A 12,340-nucleotide genomic window follows, 5' to 3' on the forward strand; every position below is an offset into this window, starting at 1 on the left:
GTATTGTTTCAGGTGATGAAAAGCTCTGAAAAGAAAGATTACAAAATAAAATCATACTGACCTTGGTCCTTAGTTTAGAGCATGTGGAGAAATTGCTTTTCATCAATAAGCATGTTTCAGTTGGGTTTTGATGGAAGTAAAGAGATTATAAGGAAGGATATGGAAAGGGGCTATAAAATTCCAGCAAGTGCTTTGTGTTCTGCTGTTGTGACGCTGATTGTTGCCCTTTGGCATCGTCCTTTAATAGCATTTTTCATAGTGGGTATCCAAACGTATCTGTGAAACTGATCTCTGCCCTTTGCACTGTGGTTATGTGCTTGTCTGCTGTTTATAACTGCGGCGGGGACAGAAATCCCTTTTTAAAACTGAGACCGAAAATAGGATTAGGAGCTGTTACAAACCTCGAGTTAGAGAAATGAATGCTTGCAGCTCTGGTGGAGGAGGGTTTCTGGGAGCGTGGTGCAGCCTCTGTCCACGAGGTGGCCACAGCCCCTGCCCATCGCCAGCCACCCTCCTATTAATTGATGTTCCTCGCTGGCAAAAATGCAGAATGAGACTCTAAATGTAGCATGTCAAACATAATTTCAGTGCTACTATAAGCACTTGTTCTGAGGGAGTAATGGAGAAAACTTCACAAAGTATAACTGATAGGAAATTTTCATTTTATTGGGAAAAACTGGGATATATATACACCATATGTACTGTACCCTCCCTTGTCGGACTTTGAAGTGGCTTGTGAGGGAGAGAAGGAATTCTACCTGGCTGTATCTATTTAAACAAGCAAATTACTTCACTGAGACATGTAAAATATTTTGGATGGGTATGTTTGATGCTCTGGTGTAAAGAGGCATTTTGCAGCCCTTCCCAGGGGATTACTGACTTAGCTCTTGTGCTCAGGGGCACCCAAAATCACCTGCTCTGCACAACTAGGAGAGGGGCTCGCTTGAAGAGTCAGTTATTTTTAGGGAAAGTTTTACAGATCCTGGTTTAAAAACACTTACAGAAACTGCTGCATGAGTAGCCAGTGTGCTTGGCTTGTTGACGTGTCCCCTGGCTGGGCAGTGACCAGGATGGGGTTTATTACATTTGTCAAGGTTAGAGCAGTAACAGCCGATAGTGTGAGTTAAATGCCTTCTGCTGGCTGAGGGAATAGGAACCTTTGCCTCTCCTTTGCTGTGCTCTGGCTCAGCTGCTCTCTCTGCTGCTGCTCGTCTCGACAGCCAAAGTCAGAGCCGTGGGATGCTTTCCAGACATGAATCCCTTTAAGCAAATGTTTATCTCTTTCATTTACCAACTGTTTATTCATCAAGCTCCTCAGTGGGTCAGTACAGCCCTCCTGTGTCTGCAGGTGGAGTGCCCATGCCCAGTGCTGGCACTGTGTTTTAGGGAGTTCCAGAGAATAATTCTAAAGTCAGGATGTGGTCATTTTTCATATGTACAATTTAAAAACTTTGTGATTAGACATGAACATAAGCTTTTGTTCTGCTTACAGTTTTCTGTGACTCATGACTACAGAACTGCTTATCTAAAATATATTTTAAAGACCTTCTGTTATATCCTAATCTCTGTTATGTAAAAAAAAATACTGGAAAACTTATATAGGCATAATGAGTTATGAGGACTGAAAAATTCAGCTTTAATTTTAATACCAAATACTGATTCCTTCCTGACTGCCCAACTTCAACAGGACTTGTGAGTATCCTTCTTTTGGCCTGGGAGAGGGGGACCTCCAGGTGGAGGAGGAAGAATGTGGGACACAGGGGTTTTATTTCAGTTCTTCCACAGAGTCTATAACTCCTAAGTTTTATTAACTACTAGTGTATGGTCTGATGCTTTCAGGTGGGGAAGGTGAGGCAGTTCCCTGCTTGGAAACAGGGAAAGCTCAGTAATGGAGCTGGTGGGACACCTGAAATGACCCTTTGGCTGCCAAGTGCCCACCTCTGACAAGCTGTGGTGTGTTTGGAGTCTGATTCATAGCTGGTGTTCCCAGATTTCACTAATAAAATCAAGTTTGTGGCAACTCAGAGTCGGAGGATTAGAATGAGATTGGACTGTGTGAGAAATGAGTGCTTTATAAATGTGTTACACATTCAGGCCTTCTGTTTAATTTTCATGGGGTTTGGTAATGACATTTAAAAAAATAAATCAGAGTTTTATTGGTTTTACAGGGCCTGCAATTACGTCTGACCTTTCGTTTGGTATAACAGTCCATATCCGTTATATTGCTAAACAAGGACTATTAAGCCAAAGAACTTTTCTGAAGTAAATCCATTGTAAATTCTGAGGCCAGCGTTCATATTGATTTATCTTTTGTAAACACTGGATAAATGCAGCACTTGAAAATTCAGAACATACTTTCCAAGGCCAGGCTGGAGAGGCTGCTCTGTGGTGCATAATGATTGTGTTGTGCGTGTGTTGGACGCTCCCAGCCCACCTGTTCAGGACAGTAAATTGGGTGATGAATGGCCCCAGTGAGCTGTTCCCCAGCATGTGGTCTGCACCATCAGCACAGATATTTCTGTGACTGAGGACGATTCTGTCTAGTGAGAAGTTTAAACAGCTGTATCTCCTAATTGCAGCTTCTATGTAAAGCCCTGTTTTTAAAGTGAAATAATCTTCGTGGTTTAATATTTTTGTTTCTGTGGTTGGTGCTGGATGGCACTGATGTGATGCTCAGTCATGGTGGCAGGAGGTGGGAGACCTCTAAAACTTCATTGTCTTCTTGTTTGCTAAACAGTATTTTGGAGTAATTTACGATGCTGCCCTTTGGACAGGGATTGGGCTGAGTAAGAGGCAGTAGGATGAAAAGGTACCGTGGTTCTCTGCATTGTACATGGTGGCTACACTGCATGGTATAGGTTTTTGCTGGGGTTCTTTGCCACTAGGAAATTAATTTTGCAAAATTCCCTCTTTGAAGAGGTGTTAAAAGGTTTCAACAGTTTTTGTCCTTGGATGAACAGGACTGCCCCTTTTGGCTTATTCCACGTGTTGTTTGCTGCTGTTTCCAGTCATGTAAATATTTTCAGAGATATTTTTAATAAATCTTTTTTTTTTCAGGTGAGTGTTTATGCATCAGTTGGATTTCACTCTTTTCACTTTCACAGCTTGAGTGTGGACAGGGTTCTTCAAGTCTGTGTGTTCCCTCACCTGTCTCTAGAATTATGTCTCATAGGTCTGTGTAACTTACTGCAGAACCTGAAAAGTAATGCTGAGTGATTAGATGCTGTGAATGAAGTTGGTCATGTTTGTTCTTTTTTTCTCTCTCTTTAGGACTTAAACACTATCTATTCTTTCCTTCATGGACTGGACATACTCTCGCATTTCAGGGAGCATCAGCTGAGGTGAGTACTCCACAGCTAGAGTTGTTTAGCACTGTGTATCTCTGACTTTATTTTTGTGGAGATGAGCAGAGCTTTTGTCTGCCTGCACTGGGAGGTGGCAGAGCATTGGCCAAGCCCATTGCTGAGTGCAGTCACTGCAGTAACATGGCATGGAATCCAAACTAATTAGCCTTTCTAAGAAGGAAGGCAGAGCTTACTGCCATTTGCCTACAAAGGACTGTGCAGACAGTGCCCTCTCTTAACTCCTGATTACAAAAGCTTTTTAATGCTTCAGACATTCGGATGATCTCAGAATCCATAAAATGGAAGGCCAACAAAGCATAAAAAGTGCGTTGGAAGTATTTTAGTTCCTTCAGCTCTGTTGCTATGGGTAATTCCAGTGTGTGGGAGTGATTTAAACACTTAGAGAACATGCTGTATATTATCTGTTTGGATAATGAAGAACACCGTAATAATTTGAATTTTCTGGTTAAGCACATCTTTTCTTTAGGACAAAAAAAATTGTTGAATTCGAGGTCTTAGAGCTTTAAAGTGGTTCTACTGAAATATGGTGATTAATGGCTCATGATCTTTGGGGAGTAAAATTGAAATTAAACTTCTCTTCCTCCTCCCTCAGAATAATGTCATCGAGTGCCCGCTATGAGAGGTACAAGGGCAACCAAGTCCTCTTTTGGTGAGTACACAGCACTTGTTGGAGTTCTTCAGCAGAAGTGTGAGCAGAAGCCCTGTTTTGCATGTTTTAATACATGATTTGCTTTTTCAGCCATTGCTAATAAAAGCCTTTACAGCATTTCAGCTTGGATAAAAGCTTTGGCAGGAGGTGTTTGTAGGAGCAGTGTTGGCATCTGAGGGGTGCCCATGAGGTGTCTGTGTGTGACTGTGGCACCAGGAAGGCACAGGCAGGGTCCCCCCCAAGCTGGTGGGAGCCGTGGTGACACTCAGTAGGTGGCACTGTGTCCCTGGAGCTGGCACTGCCTGCATCCTGCACGGGAGAGGGATGGAGCTCCAGCACCACCTCTAAGTTGCAAGAATTAGGATTTGAGCTCAGAGTTCTCTTTGGGTTCCTACTGGGAGGCAAATATATTTTTGTTTTCCTTGTATTTTAGCATTGCTTGTGGTATATTTACCCTCTCACAGCTAATCCTAGCTTTCTGTATAAGGCACAGCTTCCAGCACACCTGAGTCTAAATGAGACACCACCTGCTATTTGGGGTGGTGGGTCTGTGTGACACACACCTGCTCCAGTGCCAAGTCTGTATGTGTGTTTAGGAATTGTGGGCTGTCCTGTATTTCTAGCTTTATGTATACTTTCACTGGAATAAAATGTTTTCATTGAAAATTAATAACTCCATTTTAATAAAATAAAATTTTAAACTGACTTAAATGTCAAATTGTAAAGTACAAGAAACATTCTGGATGTAGATGTTTTAAAAAAACATCTTGGTAGCATCCAGTTCAAGTGCTCAGGTTCTTACCTATCAAACTGCTACGGGGTAAATCAGTATTTTACTACAGTGATATTTTGGATAATATATTTCTGAGGTGTTGTGAGAAGAAAGTAGATATCAATGATTTCTTTTCTTACAGCTCAGAAACTATTGCAAGATGCTGGTATATCCTACTTTCTGGATCTGTGCTCATGAAGGATTCCATGTTTTTACCACCTTGCAGGTATGTGAAGTTCTTATTATTTAAGATAAGGCAAGGTGTGTGTGTGTGCATTCTATATGTTGGTGTTACTGTAAATTTTTAACAATATTTTTTTCATTATTTTGTTTTTCTAAAGTTCAGTAGTGGCTCTTAGAATAATTGCTGCTGTGTGACTGTTTTTAGAGTTTCCTGTGTCAGAAATGACTGCAGATCACATGGCTTCTGCCCTTTGACTGGAGGCTGTGTTTAATGGCATGTATGATTTTTCTGTGAAGCAAGAAGAGCCCAGCAGCACTGGTTAGGGAGAGCATATGCCAGGAGTCTGAGTGCACCTCGGGGCTGAGGCACAGGGAACGTTGGGAAATGCTTTCACTGGAGCACATTATTTGACTTGAGCTGGACTTGCTCAAGTAATACCCTGAGTACCCAGAGTAATACTCTGCTTGACCTTGTGCATCACTCAGAAATTTTATTTCTCTGTCTTTCACTTGACTCAGCATGAGCTGCCCGTGTTAACAGCCTTAATGCCAACTCCAGCTCCAGTACATTTCCATAGGCTTGAATTCCATGGTGAGCACTGATAAGAACGTTCAGGACTTCATTTTTCAGCTGAGTTCTCTGTTAGCTATAGGCTGGATGTTAAACTCTTAATGCTCCTTGAGTGACTGAAGTTCCTGGAGTGAAGTTGTCCAGAAGAATCTGTGGCTGCCCCATCCCTGGAAGTGTTTAAGGCCAGGTTGGACAGGGCTTGGAGCAACCTGGGATAGTGGGAGGTGTCCCTGCCCATGGCTGGTGATTGGAACTAGAGGAGCTTTAAGGTTTCTTCCAACCCAAACCATACTATGATGAGTCTGTGATAAGTTCAGGAGTACCAGAAGGGAGGACATTGCAAGCTGATATTTGCATAAAACCTCTCTAAAATCATTGCTTTGCCGAACTTAGAATTTATAACCACCATTAAGATTTCTTGTGCCTTAAAAAAAAGACAAAATAGATCTGTTATAGCTAATTCACAAGATTACAACTAGTTTTATTATGGATAATGAGGAAAAATAGCTGCTAGATGGTGAAAGGGTCACAGAGTTCTGTTAGATGGAGCTGCTGGCAGGTTGCAGCTTACGTGGTTCCTGGGGTGTACTGTCCCTGTAGGTGGTGAGATCACGTGGAAAGGAAGGGAATGCACTCCTGCTGGATATCCAGGGTATTCAGATCACTTCCATTTCATTTGAATGATGTTTTTTTTTTCTTCAGTACAGTGGAATAAACTTCAGCTGCTTTCCCTGGTCTGAATATCTCATCTATCACATCTGTAGTTGAGGGAGTCACCAGTCACTTACAGGCTAACTTCCTATGAAACAGTGGCTTAGATAAGTTAGTAATATTCTTTCATAATTGTGATTAGCAGCATTTTCATTACATTTAAACTAATGCTTAATGTCATGCTTTTTGCCCCCAACCAAGTTCCTGAGCATGTGAGTCATTCTGAAAGGAGGTTTGCATACATATCTATAAGAAAACACAGTATTGCCTTAATTCTCATTGCCTCAGGTATTCCAGAGCTATTCCTTGTCACAGGAAACAAAGATAACTTGCTGCCATGCTCTCTCTGCCTAATGAGCACATAATCTTGTAAGATACTAGTGAAATAAACTTTAGGGAAGAGTATTTTGGGGGGGATTTATCTGCTTTATCTGTGCTTTTTAATTTTCACAGTAGGAAAGTGGCAGACAAGCATAGGGAATGAAAAGAAAACCACACTTGAAGTGTTCTGAGACTGCTGAAGGGAATGGAGACATCCCTCCAGCCTCTTGGGTTTCTGGTAGGATTGGTGCTGCCCAGACACTGGCATCAGATAAAGCTCATCCGTTTGACTTGTTAAATATGGTATAAATGTGTCTGCTTGTGAGCAGAGGTTGGAGATGGGTGTGTTCTGCACAGGAGTGATGCAGGAGACTGTGATGGCTTTGAGATGGCCAGGGGGTAAATGAATGAGGACCAAAATAGAATCCTTAATGGGAGGAAGGTGATAACTACTGATGGTGAGAATTTAGGCTTTAATCTGGAGACCTCCTAGAGCTCTGAAAAGGTTAAGAGCCAGGTTTGAATAATTGCCATTCTGGAAGAACTGGATGGATGGAGGCAGATCCTAGGCAGCAAATGGATTCTGGTTTGAAACTCAGTTTGTGTACTTCATAACACCCCCACTCCCCAGTTTCCTCTTTGTCCTGTTGCTGATTTCAACTTCATATTTGTCCTCTGGAACATTTGACAAACACTTTGTGTTTGAAGAACTCTGGGCTCTCTGTGCTTGAGAAGGGCTTTTTCATTGCCTTGGATGAATTTGTATTCAAGTTGTAGTTCAGAAGTTGGTTTAAAAAGTGGAGGAGTAAATCTTGCACCCAGGTACAGTAAATCTATTCAACATGCTGACACTGATGCTCATGATGAGAAAAGCCCTGTAAGGTTTTTAAGGTAAGAAGCAGATCAGTCAGTAATACCAGGTACAAAGATGGCATAACCTTGATTGCCCTGTTGCCTGGAGAATGGATTTGTCAATAGATTGGGCATGGGAGGACAAGAATTTGCCTCTAACAAGAAAGAGGTGGCTGGAATAAAAGAACAGGATTGATGGATTCATGGAAGGAAAACCGTGTCAGCAAGTCAAAGAGGTTTTGTGTTAACCTTGCTTGTTAATGAAGATAATTCATGTGAACAGGATATTTGAAGGAGATTACTCACAGCAAGATTAGCCATAGGAGATACATCAAGGGCCTGGAGGAACTTCTGAAACCAATTATGTGGCTGACAGCCTCCTACAGCTGGGAGAATTGAACCTCCAAGGGAAAAACACAAACTCTTGAAACATTCAAGATGTAGTCTTACTAAAAACAAATACTCTCTTTTCTAAGCCCTTCCAAAATCTCACAAGTGGAGAAAATTGGAATCATTGTCCTATTCATGTAGAGAGTAGGACACTCCCTAAACACTTCCTTTATTCCAAGTGACCTCATGGCTGTGTTGTGGTATCTGTTCACAAGTGCTGGAGATGCATCAGTGACTCAATAAGCCAGTTCTCTTTCTTTTCTTTAATAAAAGGAGAAGACACAAATGCTTAGATCAAGAAAATTGTCATACTGAAAGAGGAACTCCCAGTTTATCATCGTGAACAGCGGCTTGGGTTGAAATTGTTTTAGTTTGTTTTGTGCAAATATTTGCAAATAACAATATTTTGCTGTATTTTGAAACTTGCTGTGACTGTTAGTAATGTTTGAATCTGTTCTGTGTCAATCCCAGTCCAGTGGCTGTAGTGTGGATAGTGCTTTTCCTCCCTCAGCTCCCCAGGTCTAAACCCAGGTGTGCCAGTCCACTGCTGTCATACAGTAAACTTAATATCTGACAAACTGGCAGTTGCCCATAAGGTTCTGAATTGTGATTTACAGTCACAGAATAAGAAATTTAAAAATTGCAGAGGTCTCAGGATGATATTCTCTGTTTGCTTCACACTGGAAAGCTCTTCTCAGCTAACTGTTGTGGATTATTTTTCTGCTCTCATGAAGGCAGCTTGAGGCTTCCATCCCTGTGCTTATCAAGACTGATAGATTTTATATTCAGCAAAGGATCAAAGCAGTGGTTATTCAGTGCATTTGTGGCTCTGGATGAGGTGATGTTTTCCCTGGGTGTTTCTGTTAAGTGGTGGCTGTGACTTGTAGCGTTGCCTCACAGCCAGTAAGTGAACCAACAACTTGGGAATGCTACCAATAAATGTATTTGTAAAACTAATTAATTCAGGGGGAGTTGTTAGTATTGAAATTCTTCTGGCAGTGCTAGTGCTGGGATGAAAATTCTCTGAGGGAGAAGGGAATGTGGCTGAGAAGAGGCAGGGCACTGGTGAGAGGCTGAGTGTCCTGGTCTCCAAAGTTCAGCTCCTTGTGCTGGAGGTGCTGACCTGGAGTAAGGGCTGGGAAGGTGTAGCAAACTAGGAGTGCATCTTTCTTGACATGGAACAGTCTTCTAAGAAAACCAAAAGAGTGAAGAAAGACTGTGTTCAGACTTGGCACAACGACATGACCAAATAATCTTGTCTGTTATTTCCAACCCGACCAGTAACTTCCTTTTGCTCTGTTCATAGTTCCTTACAAAAGCTGCCCTTTAGGGGTTTTATGGACTGCAGGGGATGCTGATTGTGCCACAGAAAATTTTTTACTGGCTAAACTAAAAAAAAGTCCAAGAGAAATGAAGTTGGAAGCAAAGGGTCGTGTATGATTTGTTTATAACTAAAATACAGTTTTACTAAGGCTGTCTAATCCCATGGCCTGGAATAGCTGGAAAGCTTCAGAGAAAGTGGTAGGTGAGCCACTGGCTTCCTCAAAGTGTCACTGTGTGCAGAGTATAAAGTAATTAGTACAGAGATCTTGAGCTTGGAGCCTGCAAATTGAGTAGTATGTTACACAACCTCCAAAATAATTTCCAATTAAAACTTCAGCCGGCTTGAGAGATAAACCTGCTAGATGTTGTTATTAAGAGCTAATGCAGAAATGGGTTTTGATGACTGAGCATTAATTGAAAAGGGTATTTTGCATTCAGCCATGTATCTTGTGGTGTCAGGTTTCCTTTAAACCATTTTCTGATGGAGTTAAGTGTTATAATATTTTTTCTAATGAAGTTACTTTGAAAAGCTCAGGACTTCCAGAGCACATAATGAAAACCCTGCCTCCCATTCCTTATGCAACTCGTCTCTTCCAGGCCCAGGTTTTGCACTTGCCTGGAAAATGTTCTTGCATTGAAGAAATCCATCCAGATTACTGGATGAGCAAGGTCATGGGGTTTGCTTTGCAGTGGCAAAAAGTACAATTTGTCTTCATCTTTCTGTTTCTAAAAGCAGCCTGACAGGCAGTTTTCAGAGACCTGTGTATTCATAAGAACAAAACATCTGCAACCCCTTTGCTTATTCTGTTGATAAACTGGTATTTCAGGATCCTGGCCCAGTGCTGGGTGTTCCTGCAGGTAAAGCTCCTGCAGGTAATCACAGATAACTCTTTTATTGACACCAACTTACACAGCCAGGATAATGTTATGATTTTGTAGTTCCTGGAAAGTACAGAACAGAATGTAAAATACCTGACATCCTGCCACTGAAGGCTTTGACGCCCAAAATATCTGAAAATATTGTTTCAGGATGTAGCAGAATATTGTAAATTTGAAGATGCCTGCTAATTAGTGTTGAGGCAAGTAATAAGACATTCAGTCTCAGTCTCCATCTGTTTGTAGGCTGAAAGCTCTTCAGGACAGGCTGTGTTTTTACCTTTAATGTATGTACTGTATTCTGAGTAATGCAGAATGAGAAACTATCAGTATTGGATAACTTGAGCATATTGATATCAAGAAATGTTCAAGTAAAATGTGACAACTATTGCTTAAATTTGTCAGTCTTGAAATTCCAGGTGTATTTCAGCACCAGATACTCAGGTTGTCCAACAGCTGGATATGAAGAATTTTTAAACATTTGTGTTCAGAAAGCTTGTAAGTGCTTGTGCACATCCTGTTTAAAGAGCTGCTTTATTATGTTTAAAATAATGTTACATTGGAGGCTTCTCTAAATAGTTTGCTCAGTAAAAGTAAGGGTTGTTATAACAGCTCCAGTCTGATCCCATGGCATGGACACCCATTAGTGGTTGCTATAGGATATCATGCCAGTTTAACTTACATTCCTTTCTCACATGATGCAACTGCTTAAGCATTTTTAATTATGAGTGGTGGTGAATCAGGAGGAAAACAAGGTTTCTTGCAAATGAGGCATCCATAAATCAAGGATAAACAAAGCTGCCTTTGGTATGTAGAAGACATTTTTTCCCCATGACAGTGTTGCAGGGCAGTGAGCGAATGGCTGAAAATTAATGATGCAGATGTAATAGATGAATATTAAGTTGCAGGAGTGTATAATAAAATTATAAATAAAAAAAAATTGTGATGTAGTTTTATAGTACTGACTTTTTCTGGGCTTGCAGCAGTGGGAGGCTATAGAATAATGATGTTAAATTTAAGACTTATTTAAATCACACATATTTTAACAATACCGATTAAATTAATTGGATCATTTAAAATTTTAACAGTTATACCAGTGGTAGTATGCCCTTTGACATAGTTTTTATTGTAAGTAGAGCTTAATTTACATTAGTTTCATGTTTTCTCACACTTTCAGTATTAATTTAAATTTTTAATTGGATTATTTTTCCTGCTCTCTGCTTGAAAGCACTGAAGTGAGTGTAACATGCTGTACCTTAATGAGGCTTTCCTCATTTTTTTTTTTTGTTTGTCTTGCCATGTGACATCAAGAGGACTTGGTGTTTAGGGATGTGGTTGGGAAGGGTGCTGTGATGGTTTGTAAGCAGAGGTGCAGAAGCCCAGCTGGAATGGGCTGCTCAGATCCAACCTGCCCAGGGTGCAAAGCTGGCCCTGGGAAGTGGTCTTTTAGTACTAAAAAATAAGATTGCCCCACCTCTTCCAGAATTAGATGTACTTTCCAGAGCCCTCACCTTTGAAAACCAGCATATTTTAGGTTTGGGTGGGTCTTCAGTGGCTGACTGAAAACCTCCAAGTAATTTGTTGTCACAGAAAGTCCATGTTTACTCTTGTTTCCCAAATGGGTTTTATCTCCTCCCCTTGCAAAGCTTTGTTCAACTGAATCCTTTCCATTTCCAATTAATTGGGAATGAACATTTTTCTGAGGCCTGGATTATAACTGGCAGATTAGTGAAGTCTATTGATGTCAGCAAACCTCTTAACTAATAGAGAAGCTAAACATTTGTATTCCAGAGAAAAATATGGAATAAGTCATTAAGAATGTTAAAATCTATGTTTCTAAAACACGTTGCATATGTTAATTAAGAATGTTAAAAATGGGTATTTTTAAGACATAGTGGTGGTTATAGCTGGGGAGAAACCATATGCTACCTCCTCCTTTGGAAGGAGCTCTGCTGAGGAATAATCGATAAACCATCCATGATGTGCTCCAGGAAATAATTAAACTTGACCTATTGACTTGTTAATGTGAGTAGTTTAGGATTAGCAGGGTGGGTTTTGTCTTTGGAACTTAATCCTTTTCCGAGTGTTTGGTTGTTGTAAAGTGCCTGATGGAGCAGAAATGATGGTGCCAAGAGTGTGACCTTTGTTCCAAGCACTCTTCTCTTCCTCCTTAGTGTTTACTGCCATTACTTAATTAGCAAATGCTGCAAGGAGAGCAGAGGGGAGCTGGACAGTTGCTGAATTTCAGGAATGTGTTTATGTAAAGCAAAACAAAAAGGAAAACAACCCTTCCTCAACCTCGAGGAGTTTGATAAACTGTTGTTACA

The 12,340-nt window shown here is 40.8% G+C and overlaps 1 protein-coding gene across 1 annotated transcript in view; it reads left to right on the forward strand.

The window, feature by feature from the left end:
• RAPGEF6 (Rap guanine nucleotide exchange factor 6) overlaps positions 1 to 12,340 on the forward strand; it is a 115,134-nt gene that overhangs the window by 21,737 nt on the left and 81,057 nt on the right. The window contains exons 4-6 of the mRNA XM_029962944.1: positions 3,271 to 3,341; positions 3,958 to 4,014; positions 4,929 to 5,012. Of these exons, the coding sequence (XP_029818804.1) occupies positions 3,271 to 3,341; positions 3,958 to 4,014; positions 4,929 to 5,012 (212 nt within the window). The remainder of the gene's footprint in view (positions 1 to 3,270; positions 3,342 to 3,957; positions 4,015 to 4,928; positions 5,013 to 12,340) is intronic.

Source organism: Manacus vitellinus, unplaced genomic scaffold (assembly GCF_001715985.3).
Source record: "Manacus vitellinus isolate BGI_N305 unplaced genomic scaffold, ASM171598v3 scaffold_51_pilon, whole genome shotgun sequence".
Lineage (NCBI taxonomy): Eukaryota > Metazoa > Chordata > Aves > Passeriformes > Pipridae > Manacus > Manacus vitellinus.